This window comes from Eleutherodactylus coqui, chromosome 5 (assembly GCF_035609145.1).
Source record: "Eleutherodactylus coqui strain aEleCoq1 chromosome 5, aEleCoq1.hap1, whole genome shotgun sequence".
NCBI lineage: Eukaryota > Metazoa > Chordata > Amphibia > Anura > Eleutherodactylidae > Eleutherodactylus > Eleutherodactylus coqui.
This window is the reverse complement of record NC_089841.1, coordinates 132726209-132748509: the sequence shown is the minus strand read 5'-3', so window position 1 is coordinate 132748509 and position 22301 is coordinate 132726209. Positions and strand designations below refer to the sequence as shown.

General features: G+C 41.6%; 1 protein-coding gene across 4 annotated transcripts in view; it reads left to right on the top strand.

Moving 5' to 3' along the window:
• AIFM3 (apoptosis inducing factor mitochondria associated 3) overlaps nucleotides 1-22301 on the top strand; it is an 85921-nt gene that overhangs the window by 29821 nt on the left and 33799 nt on the right. For 3 of the 4 annotated variants that reach the window (XM_066603172.1, XM_066603170.1, XM_066603173.1), the window contains exons 2-10: nucleotides 190-404; nucleotides 4075-4288; nucleotides 4601-4710; nucleotides 8078-8187; nucleotides 12136-12180; nucleotides 14485-14581; nucleotides 14669-14781; nucleotides 18566-18652; nucleotides 18807-18898. In XM_066603172.1, the coding sequence (XP_066459269.1) occupies nucleotides 374-404; nucleotides 4075-4288; nucleotides 4601-4710; nucleotides 8078-8187; nucleotides 12136-12180; nucleotides 14485-14581; nucleotides 14669-14781; nucleotides 18566-18652; nucleotides 18807-18898 (899 nt within the window). In that variant the 5' untranslated portion in view covers nucleotides 190-373. The remainder of the gene's footprint in view (nucleotides 1-189; nucleotides 405-4074; nucleotides 4289-4600; nucleotides 4711-8077; nucleotides 8188-12135; nucleotides 12181-14484; nucleotides 14582-14668; nucleotides 14782-18565; nucleotides 18653-18806; nucleotides 18899-22301) is intronic. The other variant, XM_066603171.1, reaches the window with a different exon arrangement.

Genomic DNA, 22301 nt, shown 5'->3' with positions numbered 1-22301 from the left:
AAGAGCCGGGGCCGCCAGGCGCGGGTGAGTACGCGCTCGTCCCTGCAGGCTCTCGGGTCGGGTCCCGCGGCGAGAATTCTCGCTGCCAGATCCAACCCGCTCGTCTGCAGGCGGCCGTTTTGATTTTAGGAAAGTTTACAGCTTATTCTTCATCTTCTACCTCTCAATATTTTGTTTTGTCTTCTACAGGCAGAAAACTCCAAGATGTACAGATGGGAAATGCCAATCATAAAGATGTCCATTGCCCTTGACTTATTTGCCAAACTCTTGTAGCATCTACCCAACAGAAAATGGTGTAGCATTACATGTGGTCCTTTATGTGTGCGACCATTGTATGTTTTGTATTTTTTCATTTTTCTGCATTTGACTCATAATGGGGGGATGTTTCTCCAAACCTAAGCCAGGTAAGAAACCATTAATGTTCTATTATATGTCTTATGTCCTACTTCCATGTGCAATGAACAAGGTCAGACATAGTGACTGACACTGCAGGGCGACTGCTGGAAGGAATGTTAATTCTGCTCTCTTGCAGGGAGGATTAAAGAACGCTCTAGGTTACAATTAATCCAAGGAAAATTACACTTTGCTTTCTTTCACATACAAAACATTCAGCTGGAATGAGCAGAGAACATTTACTATAATGAGCTTGGACTAATATAGTTTGTACTCGGCAAAACTAGGCTACAATAATGATAATAATTCCAAATCCTTTCACTCTTGCAGCAGTAGGGAGTCGTTTGATAACTGCACAGTTTTGGCAGTTCTGCATACAAGGAATTATTCTTTTAATTGAAAAGGCAGTTAATATGGATTAATAGGTTTTAAGGCAGGTTTTATTATTAAGTAAATGCACATTTCACAAAAGTTAATTAATGTCCTAAAAAAAAGAATTAATTTGCGTGTAAAAAAATCTTGAAATTACATTTAAAATTATTTGGAAAATGTGTTAAATAATTGTGTTTGACGTACAGGGTGAGCGAAAACAGCCCTTGATTTAATTCTTTATCTGATGGAAATCAGGAACCATTTTTGTGCTCTTTCTTTGTTACAAACAGGTTTGTATGGTAAGAGTAAAGCACTCACTCCCTTTAGTGACTTGATGTAATATAGACCAGAGTTCCCCAACATGTTTGAGAGCAACATTTGACTGTAGCAAGTAGTGTGAGACTGAATTAAAGGGGTTTCCATCATTAGAAATAGAGTTTCCTTCTTTGCAGCACCACCCATACATGGAGTGTATCTATGATCCAATGCAGAACTGAAAGGGGTTCAGTTGCAATAATAGTTTAGGCAATACGATCGACCGAGCCGCATTACAAATTCACATCCCAGCGGGGGTCATGTGCTTAATTTTTCTTTATCTTGCAATGTATTTTATTTTTCAGTGTATGAAAGTATATACACCATAATTCTGAAAATCTTTTGAAAGAAGTGCATTTTGGATGTTTGATGTTTTTTTGTACCATAAAATTATATATTGTTGGAAAGATAATTTAATGTAGAATGTAATGTAACAAATTTTATGAAAGATTTCATAGTAGAATATCTTGTTTCCCTGAAAATAAGACACTGTCTTATATTAATTTTTGCCCCAAAAGGGGGGTGTCCTAATACTTACCTAGCAGTCGCTATTAGGGTCCCTATCGCTGGGCTGCGGCTCTTTGGCAGCCTTCCATGTAGTCCTCAGCACTGAGAGAGCATTTTCTTCCTGGTACCAAGGCTTGAATACCCCGCCTCCAGCAAAAGATTGCTGTGATTGGCTCAGGAACACCGTCTCAGCCAATCAGAGCCGGTGCCTAATAAGCCAATCACAGACATTCATTGAATGACATCATCAAATGGCTGTGATTGGTTCATTAAGCACCAGCTCTGATTGGCTCAGGCGGTGTTCCTGAACCAATCACAGCAATCTCTTGCTGGAGGCGGGGTATTCAAGCTCTGTTATCAGAAACAGAATGCTTTCTCAGCACTGAGGACTACACGGAAGACTGCTTGAGCGCCGCAGTCCAGCGAGAGGGACCCGAACAGCAACTGCTAGGTGAGTATTTTTTTTTTCATGTAGTGTAGCTAGGGATTTTCTAAGCCCCCCACACACACACACACTGAAAATCAGGGTAGTGTTTATTATTGAGGTAGGTCTTATTTTCAGGGAAGCACGGTAGCAGTTATAGACAAGAAAATCACATGGACAAGTGAAACACATAGAAAAAATAATTCAAAATGTCCCAGCATGTCACTTTCTATTTAGTTGGGATACCTTTAGCCTTAAGGCCCATTTACATGCAAAGATAATCTTTCAAGCAGTTGAAAGATTGAAAGTTTTAGCGACCTTTTTGCATAAAGTGTTAATGGGCATCTAGGAGCTGTTTGCAGAGCCCAGCGTGTGACTAATCACACATCATGCTTTGCACATAGCTGCATTGTTATCCTCAGGGCTGCAGACAGAATACAGTGTAATCTTGCAGCTCCTGCGGAGAACACAGCATGCACTCTGTTAAGAGATACTTTATCTTATGTGGCTGAACAATGGATTTTAAGTTCACCTTAAAATCATTGTTCAGATGAAAAGTGCACTATAGCAGCATTTACACATAACGATTATCGCTCATTTTCGGTTGTTTGAACGAATTTTGAGCGATAAGCGTTACGTGTAAATGGCCTTACATTACCTTCCTATGGAGTGAACTACATTTTTTAGTTTTCCAGGAATTATAATGTGAAACCAAAATTGTATATTTGCTTCTAGTACTTTCTAGTACTTGTGTTTGTATTTCTCGTTACGTCTGATGAAATATTTTTTCACCCAGCTCCATACATTTTCAATGCTGTTTAAATCAGGGCTATCTCCAGGCCATTCTAGCAGTGTAATATGATTATCCCGAACACAACAACAACATAACATGAGCTGAATCATGTTGAAATATAAAGGCTTCATTATCTTGGAAAGGGTCACATGCAGAGGGTTGCAGTTTGGGCTCAAGTATTTAATTTCTGTATTCCTTGCCATATTCCATCCCATTAATCACACAAATTCTGCCCACACCTTTTGCTGCCATATATATCCAGATTATTACACTAACTGGTTGCTTCATTGTATCTGTAAGGCAATCAGGATGCAAATCTTCACCAATTCTTCTCCTTATTTATTTATGCCATCACTAATGATTCTGTCCCATTGTTCCTCTGTCCAGTTAACATAGGTGTTAGCCCAAAGACATATTTTCATTCTCTGTTTGAAGGATATAAATGGCTTTTTTAGTAGATTTCTAGTATTCAGACCATATTCTTTCAGTCTTCGCTGAACAGTCCTTGCATTCAACTTCATACTACATTGAGATACTCATTCTATAGATTTAGATGATTTTCTTCTGTTACCTAGACAAAATCTTTTAATTCTTCTATCACCACCTGCTGTTTGTGGAACTTTTCCTGTCTTCATCACTTTGGCTTTTAGACCTCTTCAAAAGTTTCACAATACCTCCTCATTTGGTGACATATCCACCAGTTTTTCTTCTAATTTCATCATAAGTGTAGCCTTATTCATGCAAAATTACTAATACAAATTACTTCGCTTTCTGGGTGACGAGTCAAACCTTTTCACAGTTTTTTTTTCATTTTACTAAGGGTGGTTTCACACCTGCATTAGGCCAGTTTCACATCTATGTCGGAACGTCCAGAAGGAAGCACTTTTACTTCTGTCCAAAAGCCGAGCAGCTGTGTGGAAAACAGGCAGATAGTCAATGGGGTCCACCTGATGCTGTTGAGTTCCTTCCAAAGATGGAACTGTTCGGTCGGGGGGGTGGGGGGGGGGGGTGGGGGATTCCCCTTTCCTGCTCCCTTTTCTGGCTATTTAGCTATAACTTTGGACAGAATTCAGATAATTGAACACACTTTGTTGTATTACATTCTACACTAAATCTTTTCAGCAGTATATCATTTTTTAGTAGTATTAAAAAAATAGCAAAAAACTGGTGTTATGAGCCTTCAGACTTTAAAAATGCACTTTTTTTTCAAAAGGTTTCCACAATTTTGGCTATTGATGTACAAGATTATGTTACATATTTTCTTTTACAGTAGAAGTAAAAGTTGAAGTTGTAATACCTGAAAAAGAAAGGGAAAAAGAAGAAATGTCTCCAAATGGGAAAGCCAGTCCTCTTGCCTACAAAGCCAATGGGACAACTCGACACTATCATCATGAAGAAAGGCCTATTGTCCTTAATCCATACACTAATCCCAAAGATATGGTGGAAGCCTCTGTGTGCCATGTTAAAGACCTGGAGAATGGACAGTATGTTTTTCATAAGTCCCTAATAACTTGTTCTGCTGATAAATAGCTGACTTTAAATGTCCCAGTATGCCACTCACTAATTGATAACTGATGTGTATACAAGTAATTTACATGATATATTTTATGATTATGTATGCAGTTCAATTATTAATTATGCATAGGAGACAAATCTTATTGAACACTATAAAAACAAATGCTGCATCTTGCAAAGGATTTTCCTCAGTGAACACGTTGCTCTGGACATGTGGCTGCCACCAGCCGAATGTATTTTATTTACAATTTTCACCTTTTCTTATGATGTTTTCTCTCTAGGATGCGGGAGGTTGACTTAGGGTGTGGTAAAGCTTTGCTGATTAAGCAAAATGGAGAATACTATGCAATTGGACACAAGTGCCCACATTATGGAGCACCACTAGTGAAAGGTTGGAATTGTCATATTACAATGTCTAAAGACTTTCTTTGGTGTTATATATACAGTCGACTGATTAAAGCTGTGAACTATTGATGGCCTTTCCTAAGGATAAGCCATCAGTAGTAAATTTGGAGTCCGCTACCCAGGATTCCTGGTTATGAGTTGTAATACCAAGCCAGACCACTGCAGTGGGTTCAGGGCTCCGGTCAGTAGTGCAGAACCCTGGGCATAGCTGATTGCCAGGGGTTCCAGATGGTGTACTCTGCCTATATGTTACTGAGGATTGGCCATCAATAGTTTACAGCTGGACAAATCCTTTAACTCTGTTTTAAGTCTTTATATTTTTGTTTAATAAATCAATGACTTTGAAGTTTCTCATTTGCAAAATAGGCCTGAATATTTTCTTTGATGTCATCTCTATTTATATCTAACTTAAAGGGATTGTCTGAGAAATAGAAAAAAAAGAAATAGTGAAAAACCCAGTGTATACAATAATATAAATAGATTCCCGAACACTTTTAGTCAATTCTAACTGCTGAAAATGACTGTAAAACAAAGAGCCAGTCCAGCTAGGAAGAGTAGCAGCAGGACAGAGCGCTTAGCACCTATCTAAAGGCCCATTTACACGTAATGATTATTGCTCTAAATTTGTTCAAATGACCGGAAATAAGCGATAATGGTTACATGTAAATACGGACATCTGGCACTTTTTGTTTGAACGATGATTTTAAGGTGAAATTAAAATTAATCCTTCAGACACTGAGAGATAAAGTGTCTCTCAATAGAGCACATGCTGTTCTCTCCATGGGAGTTGGCAGATAACATTGTAATTTGCTGGCAACTACTAGCAGAACAATGCATCTGTGTGCACAGCTGGACTCTGGAAACAGCTCCTGAAGGCCCTTTTACATGCAAATAAAGATGATAAACTGTTAATGGCCAACAGTGTCCATTAACACTTTATGCAAATAGATTGCAAAATCTTTCAATCTTTCAGTTGTTTTAGAGATTATTTTTGAATGTAAATGGGCCTTAAGTAATTTTTGCTCCTCTGCCAGTCAGTAATGATTCCCTGTATTAGTAACCCTTCTGACAGAGAACAAATGATAGTGGTAGGTATTGTTACATCTCAGCAGTGTCAGTGAGCCAGAGGAATGGAACTTTTAACTTACATGTGAAAAGGCAGCGAGTGCTGAGGTGACAGACTGCTGTTGGGGACGTATCTGCTAGCAGCATATAAGGAGCAGCAGCAGCTTAGATAGGTGCTCAGCTCTCTGTCCTGACGCTGTTCATCCTAATAGGACAGGCTCTGTGTTTAGTGTTTATTTTCATTCCCCAATCATCATCCCCCTAAACAAAACGAGCAGTTAGAAATGACTAAAGATATTCAGGGATCTATTTATACTACTTTATACACAGTTTCTTTTCACTATTTATTTTTATTCTATTTCTTAGACAATCCCTTTAACAATTTAGGCTTTGTTCACACAATGCATTTCATAAGTCAGTGATTTGGATTTTCTGTTGTAGTACTTTGAGTACACTTAGGCCGAATAATCCACAGGCGGATTTGATTTGTGGAATCTGGTGGGGGAAACCCATGCGGAGGTTCCGCAATGCAATCTGCCCATAGGGAAGCATGGGCGTCCGCACCTGAATTAAAGCATGCAGATTTGTTTTGCGAATCTTTGAGTCCGGTAAACAAATCACAGCATGCTCTATTTCAGTGCGGTTCCCGCACGGATGGCTTCCATTGAAAGCAATAGAAGCCGTCCGATCTGCGGCCTATTGTATTGCGGACGGGTCGTGGATTTCGCTGGAAGGCAGGAGTTTAAAAAACAAACAAACTGTAATGCGCATGTGCGCCAGCTGGCACTTTTGCACACATCTGCAGTACGGAAAAAAGAAGACCCAGACAGGTACGTGCGGTGGACAGCCACGGGCAGGGTCGGATTGCGCTGTGGGCTCCCACCTGTGGAATCCGACCCCTTCCCCCCGTGGACATAAGGCCTAAATGTTTTAATGTGGTCTTAAAGAACAGTTCCACCTTAAAATATAATGAAGAAGGTGGTTAGTAAGTGAAAATATAAAACATTTTGCGATTTATATAGTGTATTTAACATCAAATGGTTTGTCCCATAATGCCATGTTCTATAACATCATGCGGAACTGAACAGTGCTTCAAATGGAATCATTTGAAAAAAATGCAGTTTCTAGATATTGCTGTAACATACTTGTTACTGTATCTCCTGGTGGTCTTTTAATACCTTAAGGCCTCATGTCCACTGGTTAAATGTGATTAAAAATCTGCAGCGTGATCCGCGCCCCATAGGGATGCACTGGACACCCGCAGGTAGTTAAATACCTGTGGATGTCATTTTCCCTTCAGGCGCGGATTGCATCTGCGGGACAACACCCGTGGCATGCTCCATTTTTAGAGCGGGTCTCCCGCAGGCCCCTATTGAAGCCTATGGAAGCCGTCCGGATCTGCGTAACACCCGTACCTGAATTTCTGCTCTCCGGCGCGGTAGCGCGGGAGAGCAGAAGTTTAAAAAAAAAATTGAGTGCCCGGCGCATGCGCACGGGATGCTGCCGGCGTGCCGAGCACATCCGCCGGGCTAAAGAAAGAAGATCCGGCCGTGACGGAGGGAGGATCCGCAGCGTCCGGACAAGTCAGTTTAATCTTTTTTTAGCCTCATGTCCGCGGGAAAGGAAAGACCCGCTGCGGGATTCTGCATGAAGAATCCACAGCGGGCCTGATTTTCCCCGTGGACATGAGGCCTAAATTAATGGCGATCTCATGAAATGTGGGCAGTGCAAATGAGAAGAAGCCTCTTCAAATGTATTTCTTGTTATTGGAAAAACAACAGGAGGAATCAATTTGCAAGAAGATCTCAGCGCAGACTATTTGCAAAGTTGCTTCATATTTCATTTTATATGGAATGGAATAATAAAAAAAATGGTTGCAAAAGTCTACATAGCCTTTAATTTTAAAAATGGAGGTCACGCTGGAAACACACAGCTACTTCATTCTAAATACAGTGCATGGCTTATGGAACTTTAACTGCCTCATATTGATTACATTTTTCTACTTCTGACACTTGCTTGATTCACTAAAGGTCAGTGACACAATTTTACAAGCTAACAAGATACTATGATCATTACCAAATCAGAGTATAACGAATAATACTACATTATGAGCTGGAAGATTTCATCAGATTGTATAAAAGGAAAGTTTGGCATGGAGCCCAAATCTGATGACGGTGCTCATACTTGTATAAGCTAGGCAGTGATATTGACCCGGTGACATTATAAACCAGTTCTTTATTGTCATCATGTAATACATTGTATACTAACTCACTGTTTTAACTCTGCAGGTGTGCTCACTAGAGGCAGGGTGCGTTGCCCTTGGCATGGAGCATGCTTTAATATCGCCACTGGTGATATTGAAGATTTCCCGGGACTAGATGGTCTGCCAAAGTTTCAGGTATAGCATAAAAATTACTCTGATTACTGTTTTAGCAAAAATTCTGTTTTTATACAATAAAAATAGTTGCAGTGCATGAAAAGATCTGACAGACAGAAGGTTTGGGATATGATACAAGAAACTAGATAGATATTATGAATGGCTAAAAGAAACACTAACACTAAGGTTGGCTATACTTGGCAGAGACAGATTCTGCATGCGGGTTCCCGCAACAGAATCCGGCAGTGACCCTGGCCGGCGACCTCGCGTACCTGATTTTTCTGTGCGGTGGATGTCTGCGGATGCTCGCCATCGGTCATGCTGAGTACAGATTTAAAAAAATATATATATTTGTTTTCCCCATGCCATCATTGGCAATAATGCTGATACCGGAAGCCTATCCTCAATGTCAGTTGCGAATGGGGTTCGGGTTGGATGGCTTCCACTGACTTCAATGGAGGCTGTCCGTGCGGAGTCTGCTGCAAAATAGAGCATGCTGCAATTTTAGCCCTGCTTGTGGAATCTGCAATTTGTTCCCGCGAGTATGAAGGAAAAAGCGGTTTTACATACCTTTCAAAGCATGCTACTATCATCTTGAGTATGGACTACATAAGCTACAGTACATTGTTTGGATTGTTTTAGGTTTTGTTTAAGACATAGCAGAAAATTCCACCACTGAGAAATCCAGACTGAAATTGGCATTTCTTATATGCTGGTTTTAATGTGTATTTGCCACTAAATTCCTGCAGATTTGCTAAGGGTGGAATCCACAGCAATTCTGTGGAAAATCCGTGTCAAAATCCACATAAAGGAAATTCAGATTTTGTTGTGGAATTTTCTTCCATGTGTGAAAGAAAATTTATCCGGCCGGGTTCACACAGGGCAGTTTTGTGTCATTTTTGATGATAGCTTGTACCCAAGGACAGGAATGGATCCTAGAGTAAAGAAAAGAATGAAGGAAATATTTATACTATACTATATATTATTTTAGGATGCATTCGTTTTTGCTAAAAAACTGTGTGAAGTGAAGACAGTGGTGGAAAATACAAACAAATCACGAGGATTAAAGGGGTTTTCCAGGACTTTGATAATGATGGCATATCCCCTTTAAAGGGAGTGTCCAGACTTTTGATTGGCTCTCCTCAGAATAGGTAATCAATTGCAGATCAGCGGGGGCTCCTTCCTGTGACCCTTGGCGATCAGTAGTTCTCTAGGACGCTGCATTTGTGCACCTAGCGGATTTATGCAGGAAGCAGACAACTCCATTCTCACTGCACTGTCTGCTTCTTGCCTAAGGGTGGCTTCACACGAGCGTGTTTTTGCATGTACATAGGTGCACACGCACAAAAACACACGTGTATGAAGGTCCGCAGCTCCATTGTGCATTCCCTTGGTGCATGCATGTCCTATCTTTACAGGCACGCACCTGTAAAACAAGGACATGTGAACACATCATAGGGAATGCATTGGTTCTAATAGAAGCGTATTTTTGTGTGCACATATGAACGACGCTCGTGTAAAGCCACCCTAAATCAGCTCAGTGCACAAATACATCGGCCCAGAGAACAGCTGACAGGTCAAGGTTCCAGGTAATCGACGCCTGGCAGTCTATTATTGATATCTATACCAAGGATAGGCCATCAATTGTTTGCAAATGGACAACCCTTTTAAGGCATTCTTTAACCCCTTAAGGCCTTAGTCAGATGGGCGCTTTTAGCCGCGATTTGCGCATGTGCATGCGTCCGGCGATTTTATAAAACCATTGCTTTGCAATGGTATCGGACACATGAGCGCTTTTTATGCGCTCGTCCGATAAATTATAGAACAGAAATCGCAGATCGCACCTATCTGCGATCTGCGATTCCTGTTCTCTTCTCTATATGCGCTCAATGGGGCCGGCGGCAGCAGTGCCGACCCCATTGAGAACATATAGAAGACAAATCATTCTTCTCTGCCACAGCTGTAACAGCTGTGACAGAGAAGAACGATGTTTGCCCATTGAATTCAATGGAGCCGGCAATACAGCCGGTCCATTGAAAGCAATGGGCTGCCGGCATGCGCGGGGTGAATTGTCAGGAAGGGCTTAAATATATAAGCCCTTCCCTGCAATTCATCCTAAAATGTGTTAAAATAAAAAAAAATTGTATACTCACCTTTCCGCTGCAGCCGGAGTTCTGCCGCGGCCGCTGTCAGTTCTCCTGAACTGCTTCTCGGCACTATTCAGCCGGCGGGGCTTTAAAATCCCCGCCTGCTGAATGATCTGCCTCTGATTGGTCACAGCCCTGACCAATCAGAGGCCGGTTTCACTCACACACCCATTCATGAATTCATGAATGGGTGAGTGACTGCTGCCTCTCAGCGCTGAGCCAATCAGGGGGCAGGTCTGACTCACATCCATTCATGAATTCATGAATGGGTGTGAGTGAGACATGCCTCTGATTGGCTCAGCGCTGAGCTAATCAGGGGGCAGGTCTGACTCACACCCATTCATGAATTCATGAATGGGTGTGAGTGAGACATGCCTCTGATTGGCTCAGCGCTGAGCCAATCAGGGGGCAGGTCTGACTCACACCCCCTTCACACCCACTGCAGGACAGCCGCGCGGAGCTCCGGCTGCCGGGAGAAGGTGAGTATATATATAATTTTTATTTTTACACATTTTAGGATGAATTGCAGGGAAGGGCTTATATATTTAAGCCCTTCCTGACAATTCATCCCGGGCTCGCCCACAGCGCATTGCTTTAAATGGAGCCGGCTCTATTGCCGTCTCCATTGAATGCAATGCGCTGGACAGCTCCGGCCCGTTTCTAATGAAACGCGGCTAGGAGCAGATTTTCGGGCGATTTGCGGGCGACTTGCGCGCACCGGTCACGCGATTTGCGGATGCGCATCCGTCATGCGATCCGCAAATCGCGTGAAAAAACGCCCGTGTGACTAAGGCCTAAGGACCAGGCTGTTTTGTACCTTAAAGACCAGACACTTTTTAGGGATTTTACCCATGGGGTGGTTTAACTGCCCTTTTTTCCCCTCCGGCTGCCAAAATTATTTTTGCTACGTTTTTTTCCCCGTAACATATAGGGCTAATTTTTTAATATATTTTTCAGTGACTTTTTTCCTGTTTTTAAGTTTTATTGGGGGTAAAAAGCTAAGAAATATGATTTTTTTAACATTTATAGTTATTTTTTAAAATTCATAATTTAAACTAAAATAAAGTATAGGAACAGGTTCCTCATTTTGTTTCGGACGTTTTGATATATAATATGTATGGCTCTGGATTACAGGGCGCCAACGGCGATGGTTTTTGTTGGCGTCTGCTTCGTGTTATTTTCTTTCTTATGTATATGTTGTTGTTTTATTCTGTAATTTTATTTTACTGATGTATGTAATTATTTCTTTTACTATCTAAGTCCCCCATGATGTCATATAAGACCTCTGGGGGACATTCTTAGGTTTTATTTGACATTTTTCAATTGTAGCTGGGGCATCTACAGGAGCCCCAGTTACAGGGAAAAACATTCCCTGTAGTGACATTAGTCACTGGCAGAGGTGATCAGGGCTTGCTACGACCCTGTAGCTCTGATGTAGCAGGGAATCCCAGCGGTTGTGTGACTGCCGATTCGTGTAGTGGAAGTTATACTTTCACTTTTTAGTACATTGCACTTATTGAACGCTATGTACTTAGGAAAAGAGAAGGCAGAAGTGTTTAAAAACCCCTCCTGCCTTCTCCTTCAGGTTATCAGCTGTGACTAACAGCTGACAACCCAACATGCTCCTGCTTGATTGTAGAAGCAGGGGCTTTAAACCCACGCTGTATTTTTACAATCAGCTGGGTTTGAAGCCCAATTTACAGTACGTGGTCTTAAATGGGTTAATGTACATGTATGTCTCACTGCGGGTAGGGGTAAAGATATTTGTTGATGTGTAGTTATTCACTATTGTCACTTTCTATTGTTCTTACATGGATTGCAGGTTAAAATAGAAAAAGAAAGAGTATATATTCGTGCAAGCAAACAGGTAAGTAATCTACCTAGTCATAATGTGTATAGACTACATATATAGCTTATTTAGGGCTCCTGCACACTGGCGATCGCGATATCGCTGCTTTTTTTTAACGCAAATGTCAATAGGACTTTCTAATGTTAAAAACACATGGCACGAAAACCGCAAGTTTGTGCTTTGCGATTTTTGGCCGATGTGTTTTTTTAACATTAGAAAGTCCTATTGATATTCTCGTTTAAAAGACCGCAGCAATATCACAATCGCCAGTGTGCAGGAGCCCTTATAGACTTGAATATTTTTAGAAATTGAATATAAGATATTTGGGTTAAAATAGTCTAAAGCAGTGTTTAAAGAAGTGTGAAGGAGGTCACACTGGTGAGGTGCCCCCAGCTGTTGGTGAGGCGGAGCTGGGGAATCAGTTTCGATAGAAGTGATAACATGCTACAAAGGTCTATCTTAGGGCCTTTTGCTTGTGATTTTCACACAGGAGTGATCATTGCTCAGTAAATGGAGGTGGAACACACCAGAGATCATTCCAGCCCACCTCTCTCCATTCACAGTAAACAGCCAGTCGTTCATAGATGAACAACTGCCTGTTTATATGGGCAGATCGTCATTGAGTTTTTATGCTTGCCTAAACTGAGCAAGGAAAGATAAGCGAACAAATAATTGTCAGTCGTTTAGTCGATTATCGTTCAGATTTCCACGATTCCGCGAGAATCTGAATGATTCTGTATAAAAGGGCCCGTAGGCACCAAAAATCCATGCAAAAACATTCCTTTGGTTCTGTGGCTTGTTACTGAAGGAGCTTAAAAGTACACTACTTGTCAAAAAAAAAAAAAAAGAGCACATAGAATGAGTTGTCAGAATCGATTGAAATTTTATGTGTGATAGTAACGTTATAAATGACTGATTACAATATCACAGCAAAAAGGATAATTTATTGCAGAAAACTGAACACTTGATGGGAGGCGCTAGTACCCTGTTGTACCGCCTCCTGCTTGGATACAAGATGGGATATGGGCGGTTAGGGAGGTATACAGGTTCTGCATGGTATTCTGCGGCATATCGGCCCACATTGCAGTAACTGAGCCTCTAGATCATGCAAACCTTTAGGCTGTCGAAGTTGGCATCCCAGATGGTCCCATACATGTTCTATTGGTGATAAATCTGGCAGCATGGCAGATCATGGAAGTGTGACAATGTTGTGGAGGCTTCCTGTGACCCCCTTGCTGTGTGCCGCCGAGCCTTATCCTGTTGGAAAATGCCACTTAGAAGCCGCCATGAAGAAACACATGTAACTGCAGGATGTCTTAAACATATCACTGAGCTGTCCTTGTCTCTCGTACCAGCACTAGGGAAGACCAACTGTTTTATGCAATGGCCCCCCCCAGAACATTACACCATTAGTGGGGGGCTGTGTGCCGCTCCACAGCAAAGGCAGGATTGATGGGCTCACCCCTAGGTCTCCAGACACAAACACAGCCGTCGTCCATGCCCAAACTAAACTTCAGTTCATCACTGAAGACAACCTGGTTCCACTCTGTAGCAGTCCAGTTTCATTGCTCATGACACCACTGCAAACGGAGGCAACGGTGGGTGTTAAAGGCAGTACACGTATTGGGTACCAAATGTCCTTCATTCAAATACCTGCAGATGGTTCCAACAGACACAGGGCCTGTAAACAAGGTGCTACTTGTCTCTGGATAGTGGACAATGAAACAGTTGGAGATGCTTGTGTTTGTTGGACGATCAGACTATCCTGCCTGCTTGTGGTCTGTCGAGGGCGCCTTGAGCCCGGTCACCTTGTGTGTGTGCCCTCATGCATCCACTGGTCCCAACACCCCCTAACAGTCTGGTCAGAACTGCCCGCATGACAGGCAATTTGTCGATACGACCATCCAGCTTCTCACATTCCAATAATGTGCCCCTTCTCAAACTCTAACTGAGTGAAATCTATTTGATTGCGTCGTAGAGGTATGTCTCTGGTCAACAAACTCTACAAAAGTGAAAATGGAGGTCCTCTACACACCAGTAGCCTCTGAGAGCCATTTTATAGGCCAAGGGTAGAACGACTTGTAGGACCTCAGGTAGCAAGGCTAATCACACCACAACTCTGATCATTTACATATCTGCCTACTGAGATGTAACTGCCTGACTAATTTTGCAGCAAAACAACTACTTTTTCTAGGGGTGTGAAAAGTATATGTTTGCTGTGGAGTTGATAATATCAGTCAATCATTCATTCAGTTCACTAATTTGAAACTCTTCATATTTAATGCTAGAATTAAAAATGTATGGGATGTTTGTCTTTTCTAGGCTCTACAGTCACAAAGAAGAACCAAAGTCATGGCAAAATGTATAGCACTCAGCAACTACAGTACAGCGAATACTAACATGCTGATAATTGGAGCAGGTAAAAGCTCATCTGGTACAGAAGGACTCGGATGATCAAAAATAAGAAGAATTTTAAATTATTAAGAGGTTATGCTTCTTCTTATAGGTCCTGCTGGCCTAGTGTGTGCAGAAACGCTGAGGCAAGAGGGCTTTTCAGACAGGATCGTAATGTGCACTTCAGAAAAGTATCTACCATATGATCGATCAAAATTAAGCAAGGTACGTATCTTAAGCACCAGTATATGGTATCTACGATTACTGTGTTTATAGATGACCTTTCAGCTCTCCTGACTAGAGATGAGTGAACGTACTCGGTAAGGGCGATTTCGCAATCGAGCACCGCGATTGTCGAGTACTTCACTACTCGGGTGAAAAGTACTCGGGTGCGCTGTGGGGCGGGGGGTTGCAGAGGGGAGTGGGGGGTAGCAGCGGGGAACAGGGGGGAGCCCTCTCTCTCTCCTTCTCCCCCCCACTCCCCGCTGCAACCCCCCACTCACCCACAGTGCACCCGAGTACTTTTCACCCGAGTAGTGAAGTACTCGAAAATCGCGGTGCTCGATTGTGAAATCGCCCTTACCGAGTACGTTCGCTCATCTCTACTCCTGACACATCTATTTTAGTAAATAATTACTGTATGATCCTCATAATATAATAATTCTGGATTATCTTTTCGGAGAACACTGTGCCGTTCCTCCATTATTCCTCCTCGAATAAATTGACAACTGCGTGTTACCAATCCCTTGTCATAGGGACATATGTCACTGATTAGAAGGTACCAGTCTTTGTAGGGACACACCACCAGCTGATAGCACTCAAAAATTGTCATTTCATGTAGAATACAGTTCTTTACTAAGGGTACTTTTACATGGGCCGACAGTCAGAAGAGTGATTATTGGCGACTGTTGTCTGATGTAAACACATGATCTGACAGGGCAGGTGAGAGGGTCGCTTGGTTTTCAGCTCACCTAAAAAACAAGTGACTGTTGGTCTACGTAAACAGGCGGCCAAAGGTACACAAAAATGGTACCAATAAAAACTACAGCTCGTCATGCAAAAAACAAGCCCTCACAGAGCGCCGTCCATGCAAAAAAAAAAGAGTTATAGGACTTAGAATGCAGTGATTTAGGCCTCATGTCCACGGGGAAAATCGGGCCCGCTACGGATTCTACATGTAGAATCTGCAGCGGGTCCCTCCTGCCCCGCGGACATGAGCGCTGAAAATACAAATAAATGAGAATAAACTTACCTCCCATCCGCTCCGTTTCTTCTCTTCGCGGCGGCGTCATCTTCTCTCGTCGCGGCCGGATCTTCATTCTTCGGCTCGGCGGATGTGCATGATGACGTCGGTGACGTGCCCCGCCCATGCGCCGGGCCGAAGCAAAATGATCCGGCCGCGTCGGAGAGAAGATGGCGCGGCGCCGAAGAGAAGAACCGGAGCGTGTAAGTAAAATATGATTTTTGTGTCCCGCGGATCCGGACGGCTTCCATAGGCTTCAATAGAAGCCCGCGTGAAAATGGAGCATGGTCCAGGTTTTTTCATGCTCCATTTTTTTTTTAATCACTTTTATTGACGATCCGCGGGTATTTATCTACCCGCGGGTGGTCAATGCATCCCTATGGGGTGCGGATCCGCGCGCGGGAGAAGAGTTAAAATCCGCTGCGGATTTTAATTCTTATTTTCCCCGTGGACATGAGGCCTTAGAAAAAAAATTATTTTCAAAAAAAGGATTTTTATTGTGGAAAAGTGGAAAACCTAAAAAAAATATAAGAATTTTGGTATCTTGTAATAGTACCGACCAGCGGAAAAAATGTATTGTGTCATTTATGCTGCATGATTATCGCTGTAAAAAACACCTCAAAAAATGATGGCAGAATTGATGTGTTTTCTCTCCCTGCTATCATTAAAAAATTAATGAAAGTTTTACAATATAGTCTACGTACCCAAAAATGGCAACAATAAAAACTACATTTCTACACGCAAAAAACAAGCCCCTATACGGCCATTTCGACAGAAAAATAAAAAAGTTATGTCCTTATGCCCGAAATAGGCCATGTCCTTAAGGGGTTAAAGGGGTTGTCCAGGATTCTTTTTTTCCTATTGATAACCTTTCCTATTAATAGATGACTGGTGGGGGTCCACTGCTCATGATCCCCACCAATCAGTTTATTCCCGGAACTACTGTCACTATGGATAGAGCAGGAAACTGATTGTGCTGTCCATATTGCAGTGGCCTAGTTTGGTAGAACATCCTAAGGGTAGGTCATCAATAGAAAAACTCTCTAAAGTCATGGACAACCCCTCTAATAGTGCTATGGAAAAAAATTATTATAATGTTCATGCACAAATTTCCTCCTCAGACATATTTGTCTTTTACGGCTACCTTTATTTCTTTTACATAAACATGATAATTGAAAGTTCTGAATTACAGGGTAGTGGTAAGTTAAAGAGATATATTCCTATACAGACCAGACTTCTAAGCAGTAGTCAAACTAAAGTCTCCTTGCACAATAATGTACCAGCAGCACTGCAGACATTAATTTTACACTTTAAAGAATTCTGTAAATCATGTTTCACTATACATAATCCAAAGCATTTTAATACTCAATACCTTGGCACCAAGGGTTTACAAAGATGCCACGCTTAATAGTCCGAAGAAGGAACTGTTTCTGAAATGTTGCTACTAGAGATGAGCGAGCATACTCGCTAAGGGCAATTACTCGAGCGAGCATTGTCCTTAGCGAGTACCTGCCCGCTCGGAAGAAAAGATTCAGGTGCCGGCGGGGGAGAGCGGGGAGAAACGGAGGGGAGATCTCTCTCTCCCTCTCTCCCCCCGCTTCCCCCTGCTCACTCCCGCAATTCACCGCTCACCCACGCCGGCAGCCGAACCTTTTCTTCCGAGCGGGGAGGTACTCGCTAAGGGCAATGCTCGCTCGAGTAATTGACCTTAGCGAGTATGCTCGCTCATCTCTAGTTGCTACAGCTAATATACTATCAATGGATACCAACTCTGGATGATTGACAATAGATAATGGATTGCACATATCTGAAATTCACAGTATTGAAATGCTTTGATTTATGTATATTGAAGCATGAATTAAAGAATTTGTTTTATGACAAAAAAAAAAGAATTTACGGTATATATAATCTATAATAAATTTATAATAAATAGATGAATTTATAATAAAATCTGGAGTGCTGTTGCTTTTACTTCATTGTGTGGATCTTAGGACTCAAGGCAGTAGAGATCAGGAATTGGCACCTAGCAAATCTAACTTCCAATATACAGGGCCACCATGAAATACAATGAGAGGATAGGACTGGTGGTTTGGCGCAACACTCGAAATATAAGTGTTGCGTCAAACTACTGGTTCTTTTAGTTCCTATCCTTTCATTCACTTCCGCCCACTCAAGTGGTGCGTCATCTTGTAGATGGCACCTCTATTTTTTTCAGTGCCATCAGAACCTCCACGTTTCTTGCATTTTCTTTTCAAGTATCACAATTGTACAGGTTTTGTTCCACCTTATTTCTTTCTCCACACACTATAAAATATAATATCTTTGCCCAACAATAAACATCCCTATTAGTCAGAATTGTTCATTCATACAGAGGCTATCTCTAATTCCAGTGTCTAGCTGTTTGACAGCTAAGGGTGGTCATACACATTAGTTATAGTTTGGTGAACCTACCAATCATCTAATGTGTATGGTGCCTCTCGATAAGAACTGGATAGTTGGACTTCAACTGTACGATCCTTTTGTTCTTGGGGAAATAAGCCAGTGCCCTGAGAAAGCAGCTTTCTCTACTACGTACATGGAAAACACGTGTTCGCTGGGGCCAAGGCAAGTCTACACATGTATGGGGGTAGGTGGACATCAACTGCATGCGCAGTATTATTACAATAACCAGTCTAATCAGATATGTTTTAGACAAAATTGGGAAAAATTGGAATCAAACCATTTTTTTGTTATACCTTAACTATCTTCATTTTTAATATTTTTCAGTCAATGGATTCTCAAGCAGAACAGATTTTACTTAGATCCAAAGAATTCTTCCATACGTATAATATTGAAGTTCTTACTGAAACACAGGTAAGAAATCTGGATTATTTACATAGACCAGGTTGTGGTAGATTAATTCTTTAATGTGATAAGGATATACCATCTTAGTTTATTAAACCCTATTTGATAAATTACTTGTACATCAAATTTATTTTAAATTCACATTATGCAGAATTGATTTCAGGTTGTCAATGTTGATACAAAGAGCAAGATGGTTGTATTCAAGGATGGATTTAGAATGGAATACAACAAGCTGCTCATTGCCACTGGAAGCACGTGAGTTCAGCTGTTTTATCTAAATACAGTTTGTGCTATGAATTTAATGTCGATACAAAGAACATAATGGTTGTTTTCAAGGATGGATTTAGAATGGAGTACAACAAGTCATAAATGGTACATAGTAGGTGGGAGGCCTTGTTATTAAATTTGCATTGGGGTCCAAGAGCTTCAATTTATGTCTCTGCATATACTGTATATATTATAGTATCATAAAACAGATATAATACACACTAGTCAGTCATCACATTAAGATCTCATGTCTAATATTGTCCCTCTTGTGCTGCCAAAACAGCCCTAACCCATCAAGGTATGAATTCTACAAAACCTTTGAAGGTGTCTTGTTTTATCTGCCACCAAGATGCAAATCCTTTAGGTCCTATAAGTTCCAGAACATCCCACAGAAGCTTGTTCAGATTGAGATCTGGAGAGTTTGGAGGCAAAGTCAAGAACTAGACCTCTTTGCCAAGTTCTTCAGAACATTCCAGAACAATTTTTTTTAGTGCAGCAGGATGCATTATCCTATTTATAAATGCCGTTGTCATTAGAGAATACCATTGCCTTGAATGGGTGTTTGTGGTCAAAAACAATGAATGCCAGGACCCAAAGATTCCCAGCAGAACATTGACCACAGAATCACACTGCCTCCCTCAGCTTGCCTTCTTTCCATAGTGCATCCTGGTGCTATCTCTTCTTCATGTAAGAGACACACACTCCCTACACAGTTGCCTTTCCTTGGGACATTTTTGGTATGTACAAACTATTACATCCAGGGAACACGTGACAAGACCTGCCATTGTGGAGATGTTTTGAGTTAGCTTTCTAGCCATCATAATTTGGCTGCTATAGTCTTTAACATCTTTAATAGAGATGCACGAATGTGCTCATTTAGAGCAATTACTAGATCGAGCATCGTTTTTTTTCGAGTAACTGCCTAATCAAGCAAAAAGATTCGGGGGGTGGCGGGGGTGAGTGGGAGGTTGCGGGGGGGGGGGGAGCTCCCCCTGTTCCCCCCTGCTTTCCCCCGCTCCACCCCGGCGCCCCCCGAATCTTTTCGTCCGAGTTTGCAGTTACTCGAAAAAACTGATGCTCGATCGAGTATTTGTCCTAAACGAGCACGTTCGTGCATCTCTAATCTTTAAGCTTACTTATTTTTACTTTTTCTAACACAGCAACTTTAGGAACTCACTATTTACTTGCTGTATTATACAACCCCATTCCAAAAAGTTGGGACATTGTAGCATAGTATGTAATGCTGAAAGAAGACACATGTCCATCCAGTTCAGCCTATTAATTCCCAATGTTGATCCAGAGGAAGGCAAAAAAATCCCAATAAAGTAGAGGCCAATTTTCCCCATTTAAGGGACAACAATTCTTTCCTGACGCCAATCTGGCAATCGGAATAATTCCTGTGCAAAATGTGAAGAAAAGCAAAATACAATGATTAGGAAATCTCACATAACCATATTTACTCACAATGCAACATAGAACACATATCAGAAGTTGAAAGTGCGATTTATGCTATAGTTTATCATACTACCGAAGTATTTCATTTTATTCAAGTACCTTGTTTTTAGTTTTATTGCCCATTGTATCTGCTTTTCAGCCCCTTTGAGTGTCTGTTCATTTTTACCTTGATTTATGTAATTTGTTTTTATATGTATCTAATTCTTTGATTTGCTAGTTTCACAGTTTAACTATTTTGTATTGTGTATTGAGGACTATCACCTCCCTATTTTAATTACTTGTCATTATCTGCTGGCCCAACTAATCTGATTTTATTCTCAATGTCATTTTATGCTTTTTTTGTGAATATGTAACTTTTCCTGATCTCTTAGTTGTATTTTTTTTCGTTTTCTCTTCTTCCCCCTTCTTTTACATTCCTTTTATTTCTTGTTACACACTATTTAGTATACTGTAATTATTTCACCAAAATTCTGGTCTGTCAGCACCCTTCAGCATAACTGATGAAGGGGTTCATCCTGAAATACATATCTACTGCAGGTTTTTATACACCTAAATAAGAGAGAAGTCAGATATTTTATCCCTTTGCCTCTTGACTTTTTTCTGGAGTGTTCCGCTGACATACCAGCTTTTTATATTTGTGCGTGCATCATAGGAAACAGGAGTAGAAGTGCTCTAGCTGGCTTGACTCCCATTGAAATCAATGGGAGCTGATACTGCAGCTATTATACCTTTGAGTCTGGCTGCAGTATCAGACATGGAATTACTGGAAGTGTGATAGTTGGCTTCAGCTAAGGCACTTCCCGTCCTGTCCACTGTGACGCACGTCTAGCCTCCTGCACTGACAGCAGGCGGGGGGATCAGATGATTGCTGGAGATCCCAAGCGGAAGGTGCCCTGCAATTAACTATTGATGACCTATCCTGAGGATAGTCTTTGCCCAGAAAACCCATTTAATGTTATAATGCATCGATGAAAATGCTCATTATGCATTCATTGTGAATAACTACAATCATTTAGGAGCATTGATCAAACAACCATTATACAACAATTGCGATGGCTAGCCAATTCATAAATCCTGCCTCCACAACACGACTGCTGTTGATTGGTTGAGCAGTGGTCAAAGAACCAATCAATGCAGCAGTCGATGAACCAATGCGATGGCTGTGATTGGAACAGCGAACACCGCATTGATTGGCTGAGCAGCGGTTAAGGGATCAATCCCTGCCATCGCTTCCTGGAGGCAGGATTTATGAATCCTGTAACCAGGAAGTGCTGTCATATGAGCTCTGAGGACTGCGGGACTCCGGAGCTCCAGAGAGCAATGTGAGGGACCCAAACTGCACCTGCCAGGTAACTGTAAGACATTCCCTGAAAATAAGCCTTAGTTACTGATTACAGGATTCATAAATACCACCTCCAGGAAGCAATGGCTGGGATTGGTTCTTTGACTCCTGCTCAGTCAATCAATGTAGTGCTGAATAAAACAATGCGATGGCAGTGATTGGCCACAGCTCAACCAATTCACAAATCCAGCCTCTACAACGCGATGGCTGTTGATTGGTTCTTCCACTGCTGCTCGGCCAATCAATGCAGTGCCATTGCATTAGTTCATCCAGCGCTGCATTGATTGGCTGAGCAGCGGTTAAAGAACCAATCACAGCCGTTGCTTCCTGGAGGTGGGATTTATGAATCCCATAACCAGGAAGTGATGTATGAGTGGTCAAGGACTGCAGGAAGCACGTCAGAACTGTGGAGACAAATGAGAGAGACCTGGACCTAGACTGCAAGCTAAGTATATTAAGACATCTCCCGAAAATAAGACCTTGTCCCTCTTTTGGGGCAAAAATTAATATAAGACTGTCTTATTTTCAGGGTAACACAATAGTACATGAGAACTAGTAGCATCTTGGACACAAAGGGTTCACATCCAGCATGAA